Source organism: Canis lupus, chromosome 28 (assembly GCF_003254725.2).
Source record: "Canis lupus dingo isolate Sandy chromosome 28, ASM325472v2, whole genome shotgun sequence".
Lineage (NCBI taxonomy): Eukaryota > Metazoa > Chordata > Mammalia > Carnivora > Canidae > Canis > Canis lupus.
Window position 1 is genome coordinate 34401826 of NC_064270.1, and position 25151 is coordinate 34426976.

The window sequence follows — 25151 nt, forward strand, 5'->3', positions numbered from 1 at the left end:
TGGATTTGATTTGCTAATGTTTTATTTTATTACTTTTTTAAATGATTTTATTCATTTCATGAAAAACACACACACACACACACACAGAGAGAGGGAGCGAGAGAGGCAGAGACATAGGCAGAGGGAGAAGCAGGGTCTCCTGGGATCAAGGACGGCATCCGGCTCCCCGCTCAGTGGGGAGTCTGCTTCTCCCTCTGCCTGCCACTCTCCTGCTTCTATTCTCTATTTCTCTCTCTGCCAAATAAAATCCTAAAAAAAAGCAAAAGTTTGCTCATTTAACCATAGTATGTCATAGTCATCTAGGAAGGGACTGCTTAGTGAGAAATTCAGTGCAGTTTATTAATAGTTCAGATTCTGGATAATGGGAATAAGTGACTGGGCTGCAGTATAAAGTATTGTGTATAATACTAACTTTGGAGCCAGAATCTCTGGTTGTGCCACTCTGTAGCTTTGTGACTTTGTGCCCTTATCTTTTTCTTTGTTTTACATCAGAACTCACTGATTATCTAAAAGTTCCAAGTTTGTACCTCTCCTTCCTGTGTCACACAAGTAATGTTCATACAATTTGGCAAAAAAAATAGCCTTTAGTTTGGCATAGGTATACTGGTTTCTATGGATACTTTATTAATTGGGATTCATCTGTTTAGTATGAACACAGAAATAGGACAGTGGAAAAAAAACAAATTCTGAATGTGAGGTAGCGTCTTTGTAATTCTTGCATATGTTATATATATATATTTTAAATGCTGGGTTGATAATGCCAGCTAATCCACTGCCATACATATTTAAGAAAATCGTAGTCATGTTTCATCTAATTAGATTGCAGATGCCCTGTGTACTGTAGACCTTTGGTAACTTTTATAGGTTGTTAGGTTACATTTGTTTTGTTTGGGATTATAATAGGGGGTACATGATAGACTTGTGAAGTCTCTGAAACTGTATGCATGAACCATACTGAAATGGGTTCTATGGTAGTTGAATGTGTGTGTGTGTGTATAGATGTATGTATGTGTGTATATAAATATAGTGTGTGTGTGTGTGTATGTATATATAGATATGTGTTACTCTTGTTACTGTCTAGGAACTGAAGAGTATAGAGGAAGTTGGCAAGATCTCAGATAAAGTTCTAGTACATACTTAAAGAAGTAGAATTCCTCTTGAAAAGAATGCATTGCCTGGCTGCCTCAGTTGGATAAGCAGTAGCCTTCAGCTTTGTTCATGATCTGATGGTCCTGGGTTGGAGCCCAGCTCAGGCTCCCTGCTCATTGGAGAGTCTGCTTCTCCCTCTGCTCCTCCCCCTGTTTGCTCTCTCTCTCAAGTAAATAAATAAAACCTTAAAACAAAACAAAAAAAAGAATAGAGAGTAGATTAAAAGAGTATTACTATTTTGTGCAAGATTTTTGACATAGTATATATTAATTTTGTATTTATAGATCTTCCATTCTAATCAATAGATTGCCAAGTGGTTTGAAAGAAAAACTATTAGAATTGTAGTTTTTATTATAGTTTTTCGTGATTCTGCAATGTTCACATATTAAAATGTAAGCTTTATAATTCTTGTTATATTTCAGGGACTTACGTTTAGTTGGAATAAAGTTAGATGTATTAGTTGTATGGGTAATTGGCTCAGCTAATCAGGCACAGTGCTAGGAAGACCAAGGACACCATGGCAGGACACCATGGCATGTTATTTAACTTTGTTATTTTAACTGAATTTACTTTGTCCAGCTTGTTCACAAAGTTTTGGAAAGGGACCTTAGCAAGTATGTTTAATTTAAATCTTCTTAGATACAGATGACACAGGGAACCATGATCTCTGTAGAGAAGGAAGGGCAACACATTTTTGAGATCTGATTCTTGACTATTTTTTTTACAAAATTTTACATAGATTTAGTACTCTCAGAGGGTATTTAATGATTGCCAAAGGTTTTGTGACCTTTAGAGGACATAAAGGACACAAAACCCTTTGTGTCCTTTACATTAAAGAACTTGAGTAGTTAAAAAGCTCAGGAGTGCCTATGGTGTTGTACCTAGTTGTTAGTGGTGGACCCTGGCTACTGAGGTCTTGCCACAGAAGTGGATGCCATCCTCTGAAATGTCTCCTTTTTGCCTGAAATTGCTCTATGCTCCACTCTCTCTCTTTTTTTTCTTTTTTTTAATAGGACACTCATTGTGGTCTGTTCTGTGGATTTTTATTAAACATAGGACTGGTCCACATTCCATGCCATTTGATGCCCCGAGCCCCTGAGCCACAGTTCTTTTTTTAAAGATTTATTTGTTTATTTGAGAGAGAGTTTGCAAGTGTGAGCAAGTGCGGGAGTGGGGCGGGGGGGGGGGGGTAGGGTGTGGATGGGGGAAGGGCAGAGGGAGGGGGAGAGAGAGAGTGAGTCAGGCAGGCTCCATGCTGTTCACGGAGCTGACTTGGGGCTTGATTCCACGACTTTCAGATCACAACCTAAGCCGAAACTTTTGAAAAACCTGAGAGAGAAGAGACTTGAACTGAGCTTTAAAGAAGGGATGGGGTTTGCCGCAAGTTGAGCGTGGGTATCTGCTGTGCTTGTGTTTGTAAGGTAGTGCCTTCGTGTATCTTGGACAGGGCAGGGGTTGGTCTGCGCATGTGGCTGGTGGGTATGTGTGGTGTTTGGGAGGGAGTCTGTGAGGTGGGTTGTGTGTGCAGAGGGAAGGACTTTGGAGTTTATACTACTGCAGAATTGCTTCAGAAAGAGGGCCTTGCTATTAGGAGGATTTTTCTGGTAGTAGTAAGCTGGGTGGATTTAGAAGGGGAAGGTGCTTAGGAGGCTATTATAGTAGTTCTGACCTGAACTGAGAAGAGTGGATGGCAGTGGGGATGGGAAGGAACTGATTGGACAGAAACCACTAGAGACAGAGACTCTGGGGGTGGGGGAGCAGGATTCAAGAGGATTCTGCTTTTCTGTGCTGGGTGCAGAGGTCCTCATGGTGTGGGAGAAGTCAGGGTTAGGAGTTTGCTGTGGGTGGAAGAGAAGAGGTTTAATGGAGGATGCTGCAGTAAGGTGATGGAGCCCTGAAATGAGGTCAGATTTATGGAGAGAGGGTCCTCTGTATCATCAGTCTTCAGGATCTTGCTCAAGGCCAGTTGTTTTTTCTGTTAACTGTTGTGAGGATGGACAATTATGTAGAAAGATGTGGGAGAAAAGAGGGGAATGACTGTGGGATTTTTGGCTTAAGAGTTGAGTAGTTCTTTTTATGTATCAATATTACAGTTCAGGAGTGCCAGGTGATACTGTAATAGAACCTGAAAATTCAGCATGCTTGGAATAACCTGCTAGTTATAACTTTCATTTTTAGTCCCCTAAGATGCTTTCTGAGCATTTGTAAATTTCTACAGATTTATGTTAATTAATATTTATATCAATAATTTATGTTAATGAGTTAATATTTATATTACTGAATACAGACTCATACCTAATAAAGCTAATACAGACCTTAAAGACTGCTATTAGTCCTTTGGATGATTTACCATTTGAAACTAACTGGCAGTTGAGCTGCTCTGTTTCTTAAGAAGTTTGTACTTGATGAGGATTATTTCACTTCTCTAGTTTCCTTTGATAGGGTTTTAGTAGGTGGTTGGGAGAAGTTGTAGGGTAGCTACAATTTTGAGGAATGCCTGTAATATAGATCTATTTCTTCTGCAGTGTTTAGTAACACTTCACAAATACGGTTTAACTAATTCATTATTAAGCATGACAGTATTAAAAATGAGTTAGTAGCCTTTTTCCCTGATCATTAATCCATATGCCCATAATACTTGTGCTTTTATTAGTATTTGAAGTGGGAAGTATAAAATCAAAACTGATTGATATACTTGGGGACATTATTCAATCTGTCTACAGGGAGAGCGGGATACAGAAATGGATTCATGGACTCTTTGGTCCACAGAATGGAAACTGCTGGTATTGCATTCGAATCAAGGAATATTTGTTTGAAAAGTAGAAGTTGTATCTGTTTCTCCTTAAAGAGAGTCCAGATTGTGCAGATTTTATTTTTGCTTCTTATTGTACCAATTAATTGAAGTATGATTCATTGGATAGAATTTGGAAATCTGTTACATGTAAAATTAGACTTGTAAATTAGATTTACTTGGGTATATGATTATACGTTAACTTAAAAGATATTTAGCAACAGTTTTATTTCACTGTACAATATTAACTCTTAGAGCTGATTGCTATTAAAAATAATTTTATTTTGGGGGGATTTTTGACATCTGGAAGAAAAAGTAAGTGTACTTAGTGTTAATTTCATCTCAGTAATGCAAAATCATGTAGTTGAGCCAAAGTAATCTTTACTCTTCCATTTCATTTACTGATTACAACATGTACAAATGACTCTCTCAGGTAATCCTCTCCAATGAGTTTGTTTTCATTTACTAAAAAGTGGTATTTCTACAAAGTCTCAATTTCCTGTAGAGTTGATACTGTATATACATCATTATTTAATATCATGTACTTACCTTAAAACTTTTGGAGGATGGTTTTGGTATTGTTTACTTACCTGGATTTTTGAAGAGAGAGGCTATTTACCAGGCATATATGACAATGACTATTTTATGGCAGTTTTTTTTTTTTTTTTTTTTTTTTTTGTCAGATGCGGACATTTAAATATGTTGTGCTGGCACATTAGTTCCATGAAGATTAGCTAATGTAATGTAAGGTCACAAGCTGTTTAGTTGAGCCTATGAGCATATCAAAGTAAGACTTACTAAAGCAAGCCTGAAATTTTGAATGTGAATATTTTAAATGAAATATGGAAATTACTTCTGGTAGCCTTGAATATATATTCATTATGTCATTTGTTCTTGTCATGATAAGTTTCTACTTGATCATGTTATTTTCCAGTAGCATGAACAACTTATTTATATTTCATTCTTGAGAAACTAAAGGAAGAAACTGCCTGGTGAATATGAAAATTGCCATTAAATTCGATTGTCCCATTTTATGGATGCTTATGATTATAGTTCCTTGCTCTTCACACTTTTGGATGGTGTTAGAGTGTGTGTATCACTGTGTACAAGCTAAATTTCAAAATCTAAGCAATATGAATATAAATAACCTTGGTTAAGGAAAAAATAGAGTTGCTGAAGGAGAAAAAGAATTCAGGCTAAATAAAAGCAATATTTATTTTTTGCTTTTTCTGCTTACTTGGTTTACATCATCTTTCTTCAATAGTAAGTAATACGGGCAGGAACTGACTTAGCACTACTAAGTTAATATTAACCATACCATTAGTGCACATACATGCACGTTTAAGGCTTTAGAGAAAAATGTCTTTCCTATGTCTAATTTGACCAGCTCAATCAGTTAGCTGATTTTTTTTGCTAAATTAATTTGATTTATTAAATTAAAATGCTTAATACATAAAAAATAAAATGCTTAATACAATAATCCATTATTAAAAGAAATGAGTAGATTAAAGGCTTTTTTTTTTTTTTTTTTTTTTTTTTTAAATAAATACTTCTGGATAAAGTAGCAGGCTTCAAGTGAAACTCAGTTTTGGTTTCCTTTACAGGACTAGCTATTCACAGTCAGACAGAACCACTTAGCACGCTTTGCCAGTGTCTCCTGAGGAAGTCAGAATCTGAGCCAACATGAAGACTGAATCTTGTCTTTGGTCTGATTTATAAAACCTTACTTTTATTCTAACCATGTGCAAGGTGGAGGTTATAGCATGGAAACTAAAACCTTAGTAAGTGTGATTTTTATTTTAGCTATTAAATTATAGCCTTTCTTGTAGTGAATTTGTCCTCTTAATGGAGTTCACACTGTAAATGGGTGAGGACTTGGCAAACAGAGACACAATAATGCACTTAACAAAATGAAAGCTTGAGCTTTTCAGGTCAGGAAAAATCCCTGAGAAAGAGAGGCAAAGGCTTCTGTTACTCTGCCTAGGATTTTTCACTTTTCTGGCTAAAAATAGGTGGCAGGATGATATTAAGTTGAGGGATTTAAGAAAATGAAGAGTCTGGCTTTAGTGTCAGCCATTAAAAGAAAAGTCATTATTAAGTTTGCTGTGGAAGTTACTTCATAGATTAAGTTGGCATTAAATCATGAAGTCTTCATTTTAGTGTAGTGTTAGTAGTAAGCCCAGTCTAGGAAGCTTTTAAATAGTTGAATATATTCTCAGTATGAATTAAATTTTTAGTATATTTTAAATATTGAATATTTTGAGTATGAATATTCAAAATTCTACTGGACTGAGTATATGCTAGTAATTACCTTAGGGACGTTCCGTCGATTTTATTGTCCTAATAGGTGATACACAGTTTTTATCTTTTTGTGCTCCAGACAGAACTAGATTTTGAGGGTGCAGTATTTCGTAGTGTTACTTTTATGAATGTAAGGATTACTTCTTCAACATTTTTCTTTTCTGCCTGTGCTTTTAAGAGCAGTGGATAAGTAAGTAGCATTTTTAAGCTGCTTTTTTTCTTTCTTAGCAAAATGTTAGAATTGACTTTGTTTGATCTTCTGAATTCTTCAGTGAATCAAACATAATGATACTGTACCTAGATAGCATAAGAATCTGTGCTATCATAGATAGTGTTATGTTCATAATTTGAGAATTGTTATGTGTTTATTTGGTTTTTGTGTTCTTTCCATTCTCTTTGAATCTTAACTATTGATTACTTTTCTAAATTGATGATGATGACCTGGCTTAAATTAAGCATTTCTATTAGTAGCTTTTTTTTTTTTTTTTTAACTTGCTTCCCTTTTAGAACAAATCTTTTATCTTCTGCTTATCTCTTTTGCATTCTAAAGTACAATATCATTAAATCCCAAGGTCTAAGATTTTTCCTTGGGACTTATCTCTGGTGTCTCTAATGGAAATTGGAAAAACAAGGATACTTCATTGTTAAATTTTTCAGGCTTCTTTTGAGAGATTTCTATTTTATAAGTTGAAGGGTAGTTTTGTTTTGGGGCACATTTTCAGAGATGAAATTATATAGTTATTGTTTTAATAACCATGTCCTAATTATTTATAGCTCCCTGCCTGACATAACTCACTTCAAGAAGAGCACAATGTCAGAACGTGGAATTAAGTGGGCTTGTGAATATTGTACGTATGAAAACTGGCCATCTGCGATCAAGTGTACTATGTGTCGTGCCCAAAGACCAAGTGGAACAATTATCACAGAAGATCCATTTAAAAGCGGTTCAAGTGATGTTGGTAGAGATTGGGATCCTTCTAGCACCGAAGGAGGAAGTAGTCCTTTGATATGTCCAGACTCTAGTGCAAGACCCAGGGTTAAGTCTTCTTATAGCATGGAAAATGCAAATAAATGGTCATGCCACATGTGCACCTATTTGAACTGGCCAAGAGCAATCAGATGTACCCAGTGCTTATCCCAGCGTAGGACCAGGAGTCCCACAGAATCTCCTCAATCCTCAGGATCTGGTTCCAGACCAGTTGCTTTTTCTGTTGATCCTTGCGAGGAATACAATGATAGAAATAAACCGAACACAAGGACCCAGCATTGGACTTGTTCTATTTGCACGTATGAAAACTGGGCCAAGGCTAAAAAATGTGTTGTTTGTGATCATCCCAGACCTAATAATATTGAAGCAATAGAGTTGGCAGAGACTGAAGAGGCTTCTTCAATAATAAATGAGCAAGACCGAGCTCGGTGGAGGGGAAGCTGCAGCAGTGGGAATAGCCAAAGAAGATCACCTCCTACTATGAAACGGGACTCTGAAATGAAAATGGATTTTCAGAGGATTGAATTGGCTGGTGCTGTTGGCAGCAAGGAGGAACTTGAAGTGGACTTTAAAAAACTAAAGCAAATTAAAAACAGGATGAAAAAGACTGATTGGCTATTCCTCAATGCTTGTGTGGGTAAGTTTCTGCATTTTTTTTGAATGGGATGGGAAAAGATATTAAAAATGATATGAAAGATACTATTAGGATTTATATTACTTAGCATTTAGGTCATTCAGCATGATAGCTGTACTCCCACTATGCGTGCATAAGAATCTCTGTATTTGTGATCTTGTTATAATAACTTTGTCCTAAATTGCCTCTGTTTCATTGTGTGTCTTCCCTTCATTAGGGAGAAAAGCTTTTTAAGTTAAAGCAAAGTTTTTTACACATCAGTGGAAGAAATACATACCTGGAGTTTAAAACTGCTACTCTATTTATTGTAACAAGATGTGACTGAGGAACACCAGCTGCTGCTTCAGAGTGTTTGTAAACAGTGTGAGCATCTTGTGATGATAGAAGCTTTAGTCAGATGTTAAAAATATCACAAAAATGTGACTCCAAGAAGTTGAACAACCATAATATTGACCTTGAAAATACTGATGTTAATTTAACATGAATGTCATGTAGTAAATATTTGCAAATTTTATGAAACTAATTTTACGAACCCGCTGAATTCCACAGTTCAAATTATGATTTGTGTATTTTGTGATTTTAGCGCTTCCTAAGGAAATTCTGAATATTGGTCCCAGTTACTGCCTCAGACCTGTCGAAGGACCAGGACTTGTGAGAGCAGGGTTTTCTCTAGTTACTGACCTTGTGAGTTAAATATTGGTGATGTAATTCACAAAAGCAGTTATTGGACGCTCTGTGCTTTTTCTTTTCTTTTTGAGTAGATTAGCTTTTTGAATTTTATGATTTAAATTTGGGTGGGGTGCGTACTTTGATAGTCTGTTTTGTAAAGAAAATTTTTGTAGAGGATTATTTGTAGTGACTATTCAAGTTAAATACTGTGTGGAACAATAGCTAAGCTTTAGATATAGCTTAGCTTTATGTGATTTTTTTTCCCATTTAAAATTTCTTTTGTTTAACCTCCTGAATATAGCTCCAAGAACATAGAAGACAAAACTGTTTGAACCTGTAGGTCCCAAGTGTAGATTTCAAGAAATCTGACTTTTTAATTTCAGTTTTGTCCCAGAAGGTAAATCCTTCTGAGCAACAAAACACAGTAGGCACTTAGTAACTCTGAGCTCCAATTTTCTTCTATCCTGAGGACTAGGGATGAGAGTGCACTGAGCCATTTTAGGCTGTGTTGTCCCATTTCATCCCATTGATTTTTTTTTTTCTCCTTCAAATTGGGGTACCCTTTATAATATAATTTTCCTTTTTTTTTTTTTTTTTTTTTTTTAAGGAGATACAAAAGGTCATACTGTCTCTGACCATCATGGCTGCTTTCTGACTTAGCTATTCTGGATAGTCCATAAAGATGGATTCATACGTGACCCTTTGTATCTAGGTGTGATTGTCTTTAAGTTACCTGGATGCCTTTTGGAAACTCTTAAAGAATCATTTTTGCAGGTGGTAATGCATTATGCATACATTTAGTACAAGGTCATATAGTACAGGTAAGTTTATAGATGAAATACGTTGAGACAACTATTAACCTCTGTTGGGATCATAGACTCCTTTAGAAATCGGAGGTTCATAGTTTCTTCAAGATTGTGGATCTCAGGATAAGAACTTCTGCTTTGAAATAGTTTTTCTTGAAACACACAAATTAGAAGATCAATAGAACTCTGTCTTTGGCTATTATTTCTTGCTTTCCCGACTACTCATTTTGTTGCTGCTTTTTCTTTCCACATGACCTTACTTCTTTTGGGATAACCATCCTTGTACCTCTTTGCATTTTGCTGGCTGTGAGTTCATTTTAAGGGTGGAACAAAACTCCTGCCAGCAGAACCACTGTTGTATTTGATCTTGTTTCATTTAACAAACAGTTTCTTTGTCATTAAGTCCCTATTCCCACCCATTCCAGGGTTTTTAGGTTCTTAGGGCCAAGTATTAATTGTATTTAGTTCTTGGTAATGTGCATTGTTTTTCCTATCAACAAATATTTTTTACTTCACCATACAGTATGGTTCTGAACTGTTGTACCAAAAATTATGGCCATGTTTTTATTGGGTAGTCCTATCCTAACTTGTAAACATCACTGAAATATGTGTGAAACTTTTTTTTTTGTTTACCTTGTATTGGGTTAATAAACAGAAGCCCACATGTACTGAAAATTAATCTTTACTTCCCTATTTCTGCTTGCTTTATGTTCTCCAAATTTCATCAGATATGACATATTATGGTTTGTCCATGTTAGGCATTTAAGAAAATCATCTCTGTGGTCCCTTTGGTAGCATATATACTAAAAAAGAAAAATCATCCCTCCCTTTGAAATTGGAAAAAGTCTCAAAGTCTAGCCAGTTTTGTAGCTTGTTAAAATAGGAATGAGGAAGATTCAGTTGTTAAGGCAAAAGTAAATTGAAGTGCCAAGAGTATTGAGCAAGTTTCTTTTTTACATGACTGTTGGGTATAAGTTTCATCTAAGTCATTATTATTATCTTATGTGGTGAGTGGACATTGGGGACAGCAGTGCCAAAGCCTGACATCAGTGAAAGTGGAATTTGGGGGTGGGAACTGGGATGGTAAAGGCAGAGGTGTGAATTTAAATGTGCAGTTGTCTCTGGAATGTCTGCAGTTTGGTGCCAGGTATTTTCTGGGAGGTCATGTTGGTGCTAATCATAGACTGCCTTTCCTGCTGGATAGATAATGTCCCTAGAGAATAGGCACCTACCTAATATACCATTTTAGTTCTGCTATTGTATTGAATTGGTTGCCCTTTAGAAGAATGTTTAAATTTGTGACCCATGTTGATCCACTGGAAAAAAAAAAAATTCAGGGTCACATAAGAATCCCATATTAAATCTGTAGTGATAACTTTTTGTATTCTCGAACTCTGGACTTCGTATATCTAGTTGTGTACGCCACATCTTCCCTTGAATAGCTAATATTTCCAACTTCTTTACAACTTAGTGATGCTGAAACTGTACTGATCTCTCTCTCAAACCTATTCTTTCACAGTCCCCCTCTCCCTTGATGGCAGGTTTATCCTTCCACTGGCTGTGCCCAAAGCCTTGGTCATCGTTGATTCTCCTTTTTTCTCTTACTCCTTTCCTTCTTGTTGGCAAATCTTCCTGGCTTACCTTCGAAATACATGCAGAATCTGACCACTTCTCACTACACTGGTCCAAACCATGATCCTCTCTGTCCTTGTCATCTTTTACAAACTGTTCTCCAAGTAGAGGTACTCTTGTGAAACTGCTCAGAACTCTTCAGTGATTGCCTTTGTTGCTTAGAGTAAAAGCCAGAGTCCCTCAGAGACTCTCTAGGCCTCCCACAGCTGTGTCCTATACTTTTCTGTCTTCCTCCCCACCTTACGAATTCCCCCCTCCCCACCTATCTGTTGCTCTCAACTTCACTCATTCACTGTAGCTACTCTGGCCACCTTTCTTCTCTACACATAAGCCTCAAACCTTTGAATGTGCTGTTTCCTCTGCCTGGATTACTCATTCTCTAGATTGCAGGATTAGCTCATTTAGTTGCTTAAGTTCTTTTTCTCAATTGTTACCTTCTCTGTGAGGCCTCCCTGACTGCTATTATCTATAATTTCAGCCCTGTTCTTACCCCATCCCCCAGTTTTAATTTTCTTCACGACTGTTGTCACTTTCCACTTTGTCTCCTTTTTTCTTAAAATTTAAGCTTCATGAAAGTCAGGAGTTTTGTCTCCATCAGAGCTATATCCTAGTACCTAAAACAGTGCCTGATACATAGCAGGCATCCAGGCATTTGTTAAATTATTCAACAAATAAGCCCTTGTGGAAACTGGGATCTGGACAAATTGGTCTTTATGCTCCTTTTCTGAATTTCTGGATTTTTTACTTTCTTCCTAGCCTCTGTTTTTTTATTTTACAAACTACCCAGGGCTTGAGCTAATGGGAGCCAAGTTGATTTCTCCTTGTAAGGAAAAGATGGGAAGTTGGTACAATATAGTCTTGGAAGAGGCACACCTCAGTTTATCACTAGGCAGTCTATGGATATGAAAAGTCTGAAGTCAGATTTCTTTACCTTATATTTCTCTTCTTGCCTTCAATGATGAATATTTGACAGTTTGGTGAATATATGATATAAAGAAAAAAATCCTGTGTTTGCTATTCCTGAAGTCCTAAAGCAAATAAAATTTTTACTTGAATATTTTATATTGTTAATGAATCTGTTGCAGTTTGGCATTTTGTCTCATGTCTTCAACAACAGCTGCATCTTTCTTATGTTTAGCTTGTCCAGTGACCCTGCTAATGAAGATGGGAAAGATTTGAGATCGGGGGTCCAGAGTAGTGTTGAAAGTATAGGGGAAGAAGAATCAAGCTCGTATAACGAGTACATGTTGAAACTAGATTTTTAGGCTGAAAGTATTCAGTTGCCCCATGGCGGTGGCATAGAGAAATGTGTGCATCAGTAATGTCTCCTGTTGCTCCCAGGCTTTGGGGTGACTTGCAGCATGTGCTGGTGTCCCTTATTGAGCATCACTGATTTATGGACTAAATCAGAATCTCCTCATCAGTGAGCATGCTGAAATGGCAGCATGAGGATTGTAGTCTGGGGTATTCCTGAGCAAAATTTTGAGTGTTAAAAATCTTACATGATTCTTAAAATACAGAAAACACATTAGCATTGACTTTTTCTTTCAAGTTGTCTGCAAAGGTAGTTCTTCTGTTTGCTCGAATATTTCCCCTTTTCTCATAACATGTTGAAAATCAGTATTTGTGGCTGTTATTTTCTGCACTGATGCCAACTGCATTTTGGCTCCTTGCCTGTGTACTGTGTCCTACATAGCTACTCTGGAGCACCAGACGCAACTGCAAAATACCTATGACTTGTATGGAGGTAAACATGTCAATGTGTTTGTTTGCTTTCACTAATACTTTTTTCATTTTGACAAAATTTAGTGAGGTATAGTCTTTTACCTTTTAAAATACTCAGTTTATTTTGGTATCATTATTAAGAATTATAGATATGGATGGTTCTTCTCAAGGAAGTTAACTATTAAGGTTGTGTTAGTGTTTTTCTTTTTCTGGAAAAATCAATGTGTTCCAAAATGTAATGTTCAATGGTGACTTTTTTTTTTTATGGTGATTTTCAAAATTATTTAGTTTTGAGATATAGTGTGTCTGGTCAAGTGAGTGTTGTACAATAATCCAAACGAAATTACATTAACTTCACCGGAAAAAAAGTCCTATATTATTATTTTTTGAGAGATGATAGTACTCTGAACTAGAATGATGATAAAGTGGTGTATACCAAGAAAAGTACCACATCAGAACAAAACAGAAAAGGAAATCCTTGACAGAAGACACAATGGCAATTTTACCCGTTTATTATGATCTTTGTGGCTGACCTTTTAACTTTAGAGGAAACTTGGCATATAAATTATTTTGTAAGGAAAGAAATGGAAGAGGTTTCTCTTTTCTAGTTTTGTGTTCTTTAGCTTTAAAAATTAATTTGCTGCACGGAGATACCTTATTGATGACTTAACCTGAAGACACAAAACCTGAAATACCTTGCAAAACACACTGTTAGTGAGAGGAGCTAGTGTCTAAAGTTGTATTTTTTGGTTGCCTACTAATGCTTGCTTTTGCTACAACCTCCACCACCCCAACCCCCACCCCCACCGCCCCAGCCTTTTCTGATTTACATGACTGATTGAAATAGTGTAGCCGGCAGAATAATACCTTCTGGCCCCCAAAGATGTTTAAATTCTAATCCCTAGAGTATATAAATATGCTACTTTCCATGGTAAAAAGGGTCTTGCAGATGCAGTTAAGGGACCTTCAGATGGAGAGATGCCCTCCTGTTATCCAGGTGGGTCTAACAATCATAAGGGTCCTTATAAACAAGAGAGAGACAGGAGAATGTGTGTCACAAATGGAGACATGACAGTGGAGCAACAGAGGTCTTAGTGATGCGGGGCCATGAGCTGAGGAATGCTGGTAGCCTCTATATGCTGGAAAAGGCAAGGCTCTTCCAGGCCCTCCCCAAGGAGCACACCTTGGTGAGTATAAAAAATTTGAATTATTTTAAGCCATGATGTTTGTAGTGAGTTGTTAGAGCAGCAATAGGAAATTAATACAAACAGCTTGTTTGTTTGTTACAGATAGCAAGTCCAGGTGTCACCTGTGCTTCTGATCAACTGGTTACATATCATGAGTTTCCATGACCCTGGCTTGGGTTCAGTTAATTCGGTACAATTGCTCACAGAACTCAGGAAAACCTTTTATTTACTAGATGGTTATTAAAAAAGGCTTCAAACCTTTTTGAAGCCTAGAGGAACTTTTTTGGAACTAGATGGAAGCGATGCAAAGGGTAAGGGAAGGGGCTTTCCATGTCTTTCTGTCCTCTACCACTCTCCCAGCACCCCATCCGCTTACCAGCCTGGAAGCTCTCCACCCCCTGTAGTTCAGGGAATTTTTTTTTTTTTTTTTTTTTTTTTTTTTTAACAGAGGCTTAATTCCACAGGTAAGATCGATCAAATCATTGGCCACAGGTGATTAACTCATCCTCCGGCTCCTCCTCTCTCTCAGGAAGTGGGAGTGGGATGGGGCTGAAAATGCCAACCCTCTAATCCCAAGGTTGGTTCCCTTGGCAACCAGCCCCCATCCTTAGGGGTTTTCCTGAAGTCACCTCATTAACATAAACTCAGAAGTGGAGAAAGGGACTTGTTTTATGAATAACAAAAGATTCGTTTTCCCCTTTATCTCTCTAGAGCTATTTCAGGAACTGGGAACAAAACTAAATATTGTAACAAAAGATGCCCCTAGGGATCTTACTTAGGAAATTACAAGGGTTTTAGCAATTATGTGCCAGGAACAGTAGATGAAGATCAAATATATATTTCTTATTCACAGCGGGGGTTTTTGGTTTTTGCTCACTGTTTGAAAGGAGTGACTGTTACAGGAACTTTTGAATAATGTTTGATGTCTATGAATATTAATGTTTTTAGTCCTGCCATTTTTCCAAATAAATATGCCTAGATGAAACTGATTGCTGAGCTGGGCATACCATGGTTAGGTTAAATTGTTTGTACTCGTATGATTTTTAGTGTGACATTTCTGTAGTATTCTCTTTGCTTTTCATGTGTTTGCCTATTTTCGGTTTGAATACCACAGCTGTTTGGACAATCTATTTTCCATCTTTAGTATTTTTTTTTGCCTTGTGGAAAAAATGTGGCCATCTTCACTTCTGATTTGTTAGCCCAGTAGCAGATCTTTGTTTTAATATTTAATTTTTAGAGATCATCTTCTGGGAGTTAGGGAGCTAATGAAATTGTTCATTGTTCTGATAGATTTAGGTTATGGTTATTTTTTAAGGGCTGAATTTATTCCTGGATGCTAGTGAACCATTTTGTTTGAGTCTGAACTTGATTTTGTATTGGTATCAGACTGTTTAACTGAAAGATACTCTTCTGATTTAGTGTCCTTTTTCCCTTAATACTTTGCACCCCCCCCCCCCCCCCATAATACAGGTAGAACTTGAGAAAAGGTCTTGGGTCTTAATAGTCTTTGACATATAAAACCATCACATTTTTAAAAAACAGAAAAAAATAAAAATGGTTTGTTAAAATATTCTATTAAAAGCTTTTAATAGAATCCAAAATACATGCAGACTCCTGCAGCACTGCATCCATAAAAGGAAAGTAAGCTGCTAGAGTGCCGACAATGCCTTGTATGTCCTTGGTTAACTCTGTGATACTCTTATGTGGGCGTGTGTGTAGCTATCAAAACTGAGGTGTCTTTTCACTCCATACTCCTTCTGGCTTGTGGATCTCCTTCCTATCCAAGGTAGTTGATATTATAGGTAATAGAATTATTTTTAGCACTGCGAATGGAGTATTCTCTTTAGATAGCTTTTGTTTTGTTTTTCTTGTTTCTAAGGATTTTCTCTTGTGTTTGGCACTCTGGATATAAAATAAAATTTTGTTAACGATTTTTAAGAAAATTGTGATAATTCTCAGCAGTGTCAAAGATTCTAATCAGTAGGGAACATGCACATACTTTTTTCCCCTTGGCCAGTTCATTCTGGCTTTTGAAAGTGCTTCCTGATACCCGGAATGAGAAAGAAGCCTCCAGGAATGAGTCTGTCCGTTAAGGCAAGTGGGTGGGAACAGCAGAAATAGAGCCCCGGTGGCATACTTCTAGTTGCCTTTGGTCTGAGACGCAATTCCTGCCTTTTAGACATGATTGATTACACTGACCTGCCAACTAATAATGTGCCTCCTTATGCTAAAAAAGGGAGTACATCAGGTGATTTTTGATTCTATGGTACTGGCATTTGAATACGCATCACTGATTTAGTAAAGGCTTTCATTTTTAAAAAGACTTATATTAAATGTACCTATTGAGTTAGGAAATCCAAATGTATTGTTTAAATATTAAATATTTTATATTAAATATTAAATATAAAAAGTTTACACTCCAATGAACTTTACTGTTTATCATAAAACAACTTTAAAGCATTTATTAAACTGTGCACATGATAAAAAAAAAATCAGGCAGTAGAGAGGGAAGAGTTTGTAACGAAAAACAGTAGTTTTTCTTCTTTTCACTCCCAGTCCTGCTGTGCAGACACAGCTTTCCCCCCCATCAGCCTTTTATTCTGAGAAATTTCAAAACCTGCAGAAAAGTTACAAGTATAACTATATTATATGCCTTTAACCTAGATTTTCCAGTTGTTAATACTTGACCACATTTGCTCTCTCCCTATTTGTCTTTCTGTTTTTCCTGAACCATTTGAGAGGTAATTGCAGATGTCATGACATTTTGCTTCTAAGTAGTTCAGCATGTATGTTCTAAAAACAAAGACATTTTCCCTGTGTAACTACATAATATGCTTATCCAGAAAATTTAATATTCAATTCAAATTTAATATCCAGAAAATCCATATTCAGTTTCACTAATAGCAGTTGCTCCAACTCCATTCAGTCACAGATTGTGCATTTTATCTATTACTGTTCTCTTTTTAGGCCTCTCTTATCTAAACAGTGCCTCAGATGGTTTTTGATTTTGGTTTTTTATTTATTCTTTCATGAGATAAACATTTTCAGAGTCCTGACAATTTTTTCACAGAATGATACTCAATTTGGAAATTATTAGATTAAATTAAAACATTTATCTGGGGGGAGGTAGAAATACTATGTAGGTGATATTATTTGAAGCAGCACCTCTGATATATCTGAATATGTCCTTGTATCATTGTTTTTTTTAAAGTTTAATTGTGGTAAAATACAAGTGACAAAACCTGCCATCTGAGCCATTTTTTTAAAAAAGATTTATTATTTATTTATTTAGAGAGTGCACAAGTGGGAGGGGTAGGGAGAAGGAGAGAGAATCTCAAGCTGACTCCCCACTACGCATGGAGCCCTACATGGGGCTCAGTCTTGGGACCCTGAGATGACAACCTGAGCCAAAATCAAGAGTTGGACACTTAACTGACTGCACCATCCAGACGCCCGTAGCCATTGTAACAAAAAAAATTTTTTTTAAGATTTTATTTACTCAATGAGAGACAGAGAGAGAGAGAGAGAGAGAGAGAGATGCAGAGACATAGGCAGAGGGAGAAGCAGAACTCGATCCCAGGACCCTGGGATCACGACTTGAATTAAAGGCAGATGCTCAACCATTGAGCCACCCAGGTACCCTCATCATAACAATTTTTAAGCATTTAGTTCAGTGGCATTAAGTACATTCGTATTGTTGTGGAGCCATCACGCAACTACCCGTCTCTACAGCTTTTTTTGTGTTACAGGACTGAACTCTGTATCCCTAAACAAGAGATCTCACCTCCTCCCCCCCAACCACCATTCTGGTTTCTGTCCCTGCATTTAACTCCTCGAGGTACCTCACCGAAGTGGGATCATACAGTGTTTATCCTTTTGTGACTGGCTTGTTTAATTTACTGTAATGTCTTTAGAGTTCATTCATGTTGCAGCACATGTCAGAATTTGCTTCCCTTTTAAGACTGAATACTATAGTATGTATATCCCACATTTTGTTCAACTGTGGATGAACATAGCATTCTTCTTGTTTCATCATTAGATAATATGTACTGGCTTCTTGTAACTGTACATGAGGGTTTGGTGTATTTTTAAATAATAAAAGCAGAGCATGCTCATTGAGTATTTCAGAGAAAAAACTATGAAAATAATGTATAGCATCAGCAGCTAGAGGATATCTGTCATGTTATTGTGTATTTTCATTTTTTTACATTTACTTATTTTTAAGTAATTGAAATTGTACTGAAATTGTACTTTTTTGTTGAACTTTGTTTTGAATTAATTAAAATGTTTTCATCTTTATTTTTAAAAGATTTTATTTATTCATTCATTTATTCATTCAAAAGATTTATTCATTCAAAAAGATTTATTTATTCATGAGAGACACAGAGAGAGAAGCAGATACACAGGCAGAGGAGAAGCAGGCTTCCTGTGGGGAGTCTGATGTGGGACTTGATCTCAGGACCCCAGGATCATGACCTGAGCCACCCAGGTGTCCCTGTTTTCATCTTTTAAAAAGTGAATGTGTAATAGGGCATTAATTTGCTGTATTTTAACATGCCCCTTAGCCTTTTGAGTTATTTGAATAGTTTTTATTCTGATAGCATTAACAGAAATTGTTAGCATTTCTATTTTCTTAGATTCCCTGACATGGGATCACATGGAAACAACATGAACATATTAAAGGTAAATAATTTCTTGGAAGAACTTCCCAGATTGTATCCCATCAGCTAGGTGAGAGCACCAGGGCAGCTGGGCCTTTGCTGGGGTGTGTTAATAAGGCAGGAGTACTGTCTTGTTTAGTTATTTGTAGTTTTCTCTGTGAATTGTTGATTTATATCTTCTATTTTCTGTTTTATTCTTAGTTATATTTCTAAAAATATGTACTGTACAGTCATATCTGCTGCAAATTTTCTCCCCCCTCTTTTTTTGTATGAGGAGAGTTATACTAAAGACACTTTGTTTTCTTTACAGTGTTTTAGATTGTACTAAGGATTAAAATACTTTTCCAAATTCTATTAATATGATTTATTGGGATCCCTGGGTGGCGCAGCGGTTTAGCGCCTGCCTTTGGCCCAGGGCGCGATCCTGGAGACCCGGGATCGAATCCCACGTCAGGCTTCCGGTGCATGGAGCCTGCTTCTCCCTCTGCCTATGTCTCTGCCTCTCTCTCTCTCTCTCTCTCTCTCTCTGTGACTATCATAAATAAATAAATAAATAAATAAATAAATAAATAAATAAATAAATAAATAATAAAAAATAAATGGAATTATACAAGTGGCTTTTAAAAAAATATGATTTATTAAATTATTTCCCCATGGATTTGAGTGGTTCTATTATACAGAAAATGATTCTGCATGGTTTGTTTTGAGGCTCTTTGTGTTGATGTTTGTTTTTACATCAGTATCACACTTCTGTTTAAGTAATTATGGCTTTATTATGTATTTAAAAATACGGTAAAGCGACTATTCATCCTGTTCCACCTTCCAGTTGCTTTCCAGAATTGACTTGGTTTTTGCCTTTTCTTTGTCGGTCCATTTATTTTCACACTTAGGTATTAATGGAGTGTTTTCCCAAGCACTATGAAAGAAGTCATGGCTCTTAGCTTGTGCTCTGGTAGAGGAAGATTAAATTCAATAAATCAGTATAGGGTGATGAGTTTGGTAGAAGGAGGATAAGATGCTAGAAGAATATATATATACCCTAATTTCATTTGAAGATCTGGAAAGGGCTTTCAGGAGGAAGTGACATCTAAGCCAAAACCTTAAAGAGAAGAGGGAAGAATGTTTTCATCAGAGGGAATTGCATGTGTGAAGACCTCAGAGTCAGGAGAGGAAACTGATGAAGTTAGCAGGGTTGATGTTTAGAGTGGGAGCTGTGGGGCTATTGTTGAGGGGGTACTGCTTTGGGATAATGCTGAACCTTTCAAGGCCTCTTGACGTGGTTAAGGAGTTTAGGTTTTAACATAAGGGCAGTGGTAAACATGTGGAAGGAGACTGCCTTAATCAGATTTGTGGTTTAGGAAGATCACTCTGGTCCTAGACTAGATTGGAAGACATGCTGACCACTTAAGAACATTACAGTAATCTAGGTGAGGGAGAGTGCAGTCCTGACTGCAACCCCTGGAGATGGGGTTGGGCGGGGGTGGTATTTGAGAGAGACTTTAAAGTCAGGATTGACAAAACTTGGCAAAATCTATATGGGGGTGAAGGGGAGAGTAGTTAAGAAATATATCCTGGGTTTTGGTTTAGACACTTGTATTGGATCACTTTTCCTAAACATGGGAGACAGGAAGTTCAGTTTTAGACAGGATGTAGCGAATCTGTCTAATGAGTAGTTGGATATATGGGGCTGACGGTTTTGAGGAAAATCTACCACTCCACTTAACATGGATACTTAAGTGGCCATAGGTGTTTCCTGAAGCTGTAGAACTTTCTTGCAGTGGCAAATCATGGGGATGTTCTTGTTTTGTGCTTCAACCTGGGGATCTTATCAAGATGGACTAAGCAACTGTAACATCTCTTCCATTTTGATGATTCTGTATTCTATCAGTATTTTTGGCTAGAAGAAGAGTTACATGGACATATTACGTACAGTGTGTAATGTTATATGTCATAAGAGTTTTTTCCTTTTATAAACTCTACCATGACTTGTAAAAGAGAGTGCCTAGACGATTCAGTAGCCCCTCCAGGACTACCTAAAATAGTATAATTCTAAAAATCTTAAAATTTGGTTTCAGATTCATCCAGGATAATGTGGCCTTGTGGCAGGTGAAATTTTTATTTGCAGTAAGAAAACTTTTGGGGACTTGACTTCAGTGGTGAATGTGGTTTTGATATATACTACTTTATATAACTGGAACCATAGGTTTTTAAGAAACAATATCCCCTCAGTTAACTCTTTCGGCAATATTTTCAGTGACCTTTGTAATTGGAACTCATGTTCATTTTCTTTAACTGTTAACACTGGCCCTCATCCCTAATTCCCTTCCCAAAGATAACTTTGTGACCTGTTCCTTTAAGTCCTTCCGTGGTGCTTTCAGCAATCATTCTTCCTGCATGGCGAAATCTTTCTTCTGAAGGTGTTTGTCGTTTCAGGTATTTTTTCATGATTTTGGGGATTTATATACTCACAGCAGTTGGGTTGTTCACAGTCTAATCAGAGATGTAAAGATATCGGAGCTCCAGAGTATAAATTATATTTGGCATAGTTTGTCATTAATAATAGAATATTTGAAGGCCTTAATTAGAGATTATTTTGACTTTTCTGTCATTGAGTCTTTTATTCTAAAGAGGATGTTTTCATAATGGAGTTTATTGACTGAATTGAACAGGAGCTTATCTTGATATAGTATAAAGAATTTATCTCCAATTTGTGATTTTTCATCTCAGTTTTTGAAAAGGTTATTGTTCTGTAACACTATTCTAGGAATAGAAGTGGTAAATTCACTTGCTGCCATTGGTTATCATGCGAATAATACCTCTAAGAGGTGGTCTGGACTGCTCACACTATTCCTGGGATTGCCACTGAGCTTGTGCCAATTTGAAGATGCACTTTAAAAATATTGGCCATTTTATTTAAAAAGCATCTCATATTTGAGTATTGAAGGAGTTAGCTGTGAATATGAATATCTAAGCCAAGTTCGTCATTGAACTATAGCCAAATGGTTAGGAATATAAAGAAAAAGTATTACTGGGTGGCATAACTTTTTTTTAATATGCAAAACCACCTAAGTGAATTAAACTCTGGGTAGAAGACAACTCTCCAGACATTGTAGACAGCACATCTGCATCTTTCTGCTGACCATGGTAAAGCACATTGTGAACATTACCACTTAAAACTAACTTTTCTCTTTAAGGGCTCCTGAAATTGTGCCAGCTGACTCCAAGTCCACCCTGACCCCACAGCATAAACCATGCTGTGATGTCACAGCTACCATAGAACTCCAGGGTAGTGTTGAGCTGGCCCATGTGGGCTCAGGTAAGTCCTGGCTTTTTTTTTACCATTTGGCATTCTTTTCAAAGTTAGTTACCATTATGATTTTATGTCATAAAAAATATAAGGCAAAACTTTGAAAACTGTGCCATATATGGGGGAAAAAAATAAGTCTGTTTTCTAAACATCTATGAGCCAGCTCCATATTCTAACCATCGGAGTTCCATAGTAGCTGTGAAGTCCCATGAGTTGTGTCCTGTGGCTTCAAAATTGTTAAATTCCACTCCTGGCCCAGCTTATAGAACAATACAAACTTTTTTTTTTTTTTTTAACTTTATAGTTTGTAAGATGTAGTAACTTTTGTTTACTCTTAGGTCTTAATGTTTTAAAAGTATGTTAACTTTGCATTATCTGTAATTATGCACCATTGCTTAGTTAGTTATTCATTCAGTCAGTTTTGAATGTGTGATGATACTGTAGGTTAGTTTTATAAAGTTAATCTTCTCAGAGTGCCTTCAGCTGTCCTTTTAATTTGCAGTCATAGCACAGAAGAAAAAGGGACAGAACATGTATGTAATAATACATTTGTTAAAATTTTCAAAAAACATGTTTAAGATGCTTTAGTTCACGCTTGGAAGTGTGAGAAGTCAGTAACTAGGAAGCATGTATACACCATCATCTCTCTTCCATTGAAATTGTTCTGGCTTTTCTTGGTTATTGTTACATGAAGTGAGATTATACCTCTTGCGTTTATTTTGCTGTCTTTTCCTACCAACCAGCCTTCTCCCCTTTTCCTCCTTTCCTTTATCCCCTGATATTAGAGGTGGTAAAAAATGTTACATGAAGAACTCAAAAGACATTTTAAGTTGTTTTGCATATGATCTGATACTTTGTCCACCTAAGTAGAAAACTTTGGTAGGTAAAACTTTACCTTATCTGAGTATGGGCCATATCCTTTTTAATACCCTGCTTGCAGTAAAAACCCATCTGTCAAGAAGCTGTCGAAACTTTAGTCAGTAGCTGTCATTGAACAATGTGTCATAAAGATAGACTAAAAACATTTGGACTGTTTGGTGACAGTCTCATGACATTTGTAATAAATGTACTTCTCTTTGTAGCTGAAAACTCACTGGTAACTGAAACTAAGTTCTTAACTATAGTTAAAGAAAAGAATGGAATCCTATATTCCCAAAACATTAGATGATATTTTTCTTTGAGATACTACTTTGTACCTGTACTTATATTGTGTTTTTCATGTTCTAGAAGATTTGGAGGATTTAGTGCTCTATTCTTCAATAGAGCACAAACTCTATTCTCTTCATCCCCATTTTCTGACCCCCTGGGTTTACTTCATGCTGGGGAGCAACAGCATACTCTGTCTGCAGTTCACTGCAGAGCTGGGGGATGAGGGAAGTAATTGTTTTGGTATTTTGGATTAGGACAAATAGAAATCCTGTTTTTGTGTGTATGTATCTTCTTTATTGAGATAGAATTCATATACTGTACAGGTTCATCTTTTGAAGTTCTGTTTATATTTTTTAAAAATGCTTAATTTGAAGCCAGACTGGGTGACATCGTAAATCATAATTTCAAAGCACAGTGTGTCACCTTTCTTGTGCTCTCTGGTCTGTACCCCCTGTCTTTGATTATGTTAGTTTCTAATTATAGAAATCTCTCACAACCGTGACCGAGGAAATGAATTTTTCTTTTTCTTTTTTTTTTTTTTTAAAGATTTTATTTATTCAGGGGAGAGAGAGAGGCAGAGACATAGGCAGAGGGAGAAGCAGGCTCCATGCAGGGAGCCCCATGTGGGGCTCTATCCTGGGACTCCAGGATCATGACCTGAGCCAAAGGCAGACGCTCAACCACTGAGCCACCCAGGAGTCCCAGGAAATGAATTCTTAAGAATTTCTAAGAGAAGATTCTTCAGACATGAGCTATATGGTGAGCTAGCTAAAAATAGTGAAGACAGTGATTTAGAAGTTGGTTGGCAATCATCTTTGGGAAACAAAAAAGGTATGTGGATGCAGGCACATGCACATGCCTGAATAGGTACACATATGCATACATGTTCTGTGCACGTCTTCCTCCTCTGTAGCTTTTCAGGTCAATTGATCAGTCTTTTTGGTCCTTGAGTGGCTTTTCTCATGTCATAGAAAGAAGTTTTATAAATATATATTTTTAGGCTAAAGCTTATAAAAGGTGCAGTGATACTGCAGGCACCCAGAAATAATGAAAGCTTTGATAAATCATACATGAAAAGTAGTTGCTTTCATACGGAAATACCCATAGAAGGAAACAGAGTAGGAGAGCATATTTAGTTCTAAAAAGATGAACCTCATTAAATTCTAAAGTTACGAGCTCTCTTTGATTACTTTCATCTGTTCATTAAAACAAGCAGAAATTTCAGAGTTCTTTGTGTACTTGACTATTTAACCATAGATTTCTTTCTTTCTTTCTTTTTTTTTTTTTTTTAATTTGAAGTAGGACTTTCTATATCTATTTATAAGGCCTGCCCTTTGAGGAAGATTCCTGCCAGCCATATCACATTTTAGCGTACCACGATTTAGCCCAGATGATTTTGCCAGGGCACTGGGCCTAAAGGCTCTTTCCGTTTTGGGGGCGGGGGTGACAGCTGTACTGAGGTGTTTATATTGAAGAATGTATTAACCTACGTGAACCATGAAAATAAAAGTTCCTGTAAGAAGGTGTTCTGGTTTCATATCATGGATTCTTCACCTGAAAAATGTGTCAGAGGCAAGGTGTTCTTTTTTTGTGGAGTGGGTCTGGATTTGCAGAAAGGATCTTTGACCAACAGAGTCTGAAAACATTTGAAGCTGGCCTTTTGTGGCTTAAACGTGGTGAGAAAGGACTGTTTTGAGTATAGGAATCATGTTTTTACTATCTGTGTTTTTCATATTGCCTAGCATAGTCCTTTGCATGTACGTCATGGGGATTCAATGAACATGGGAATTAAATTATCATTTTAAAGTTTTTCTATTTTAAGCAACTGGGAGAAATTATTGCATTGGATGAATCTGTTATGCTCACAGAAGTAGCTCTTATTTCTCTAATTCCTAATTCAGGATGGCCATTAAAAATGATTTTTAAGAAGATACACTAAGAATATTTTTAGCTAGTATTAGTGTTTTACCCAACAAACAGATTTTTCCTGATATAACTTAGAAAACACTAAAAACTCTTTGGTCCTACAGTCTTGAGTGTGTGTGTGTGTGTGTGTGTGTAACACTGTGAGTAAATTTGAAGCTTACCTTTATTTTTTGCCAAGGCTATTTATTCATAGATATGTACTGTACAGCTTTAGTAAGCAGGAATA

The 25151-nt window shown here is 36.7% G+C and overlaps 1 protein-coding gene across 5 annotated transcripts in view; it reads left to right on the forward strand.

Annotated features, from left to right (window-relative positions):
* The window catches only part of ZRANB1 (zinc finger RANBP2-type containing 1), a 57449-nt gene that overhangs the window by 12854 nt on the left and 19444 nt on the right, over positions 1 to 25151 (forward strand). For 2 of the 5 annotated variants that reach the window (XM_049103317.1, XM_035708207.2), the window contains exons 2-3: positions 5545 to 5721; positions 7016 to 7866. The exons of 1 other annotated variant lie outside the window; for it this stretch is intronic. In XM_049103317.1, the coding sequence (XP_048959274.1) occupies positions 5681 to 5721; positions 7016 to 7866 (892 nt within the window). In that variant the 5' untranslated portion in view covers positions 5545 to 5680. Of the gene's footprint in view, positions 1 to 5544; positions 5722 to 7015; positions 7867 to 21737; positions 21860 to 25151 lie in introns of those variants that run through there. 2 more of the 5 variants (XM_025467571.3, XM_035708208.2) reach the window with 2 other exon arrangements.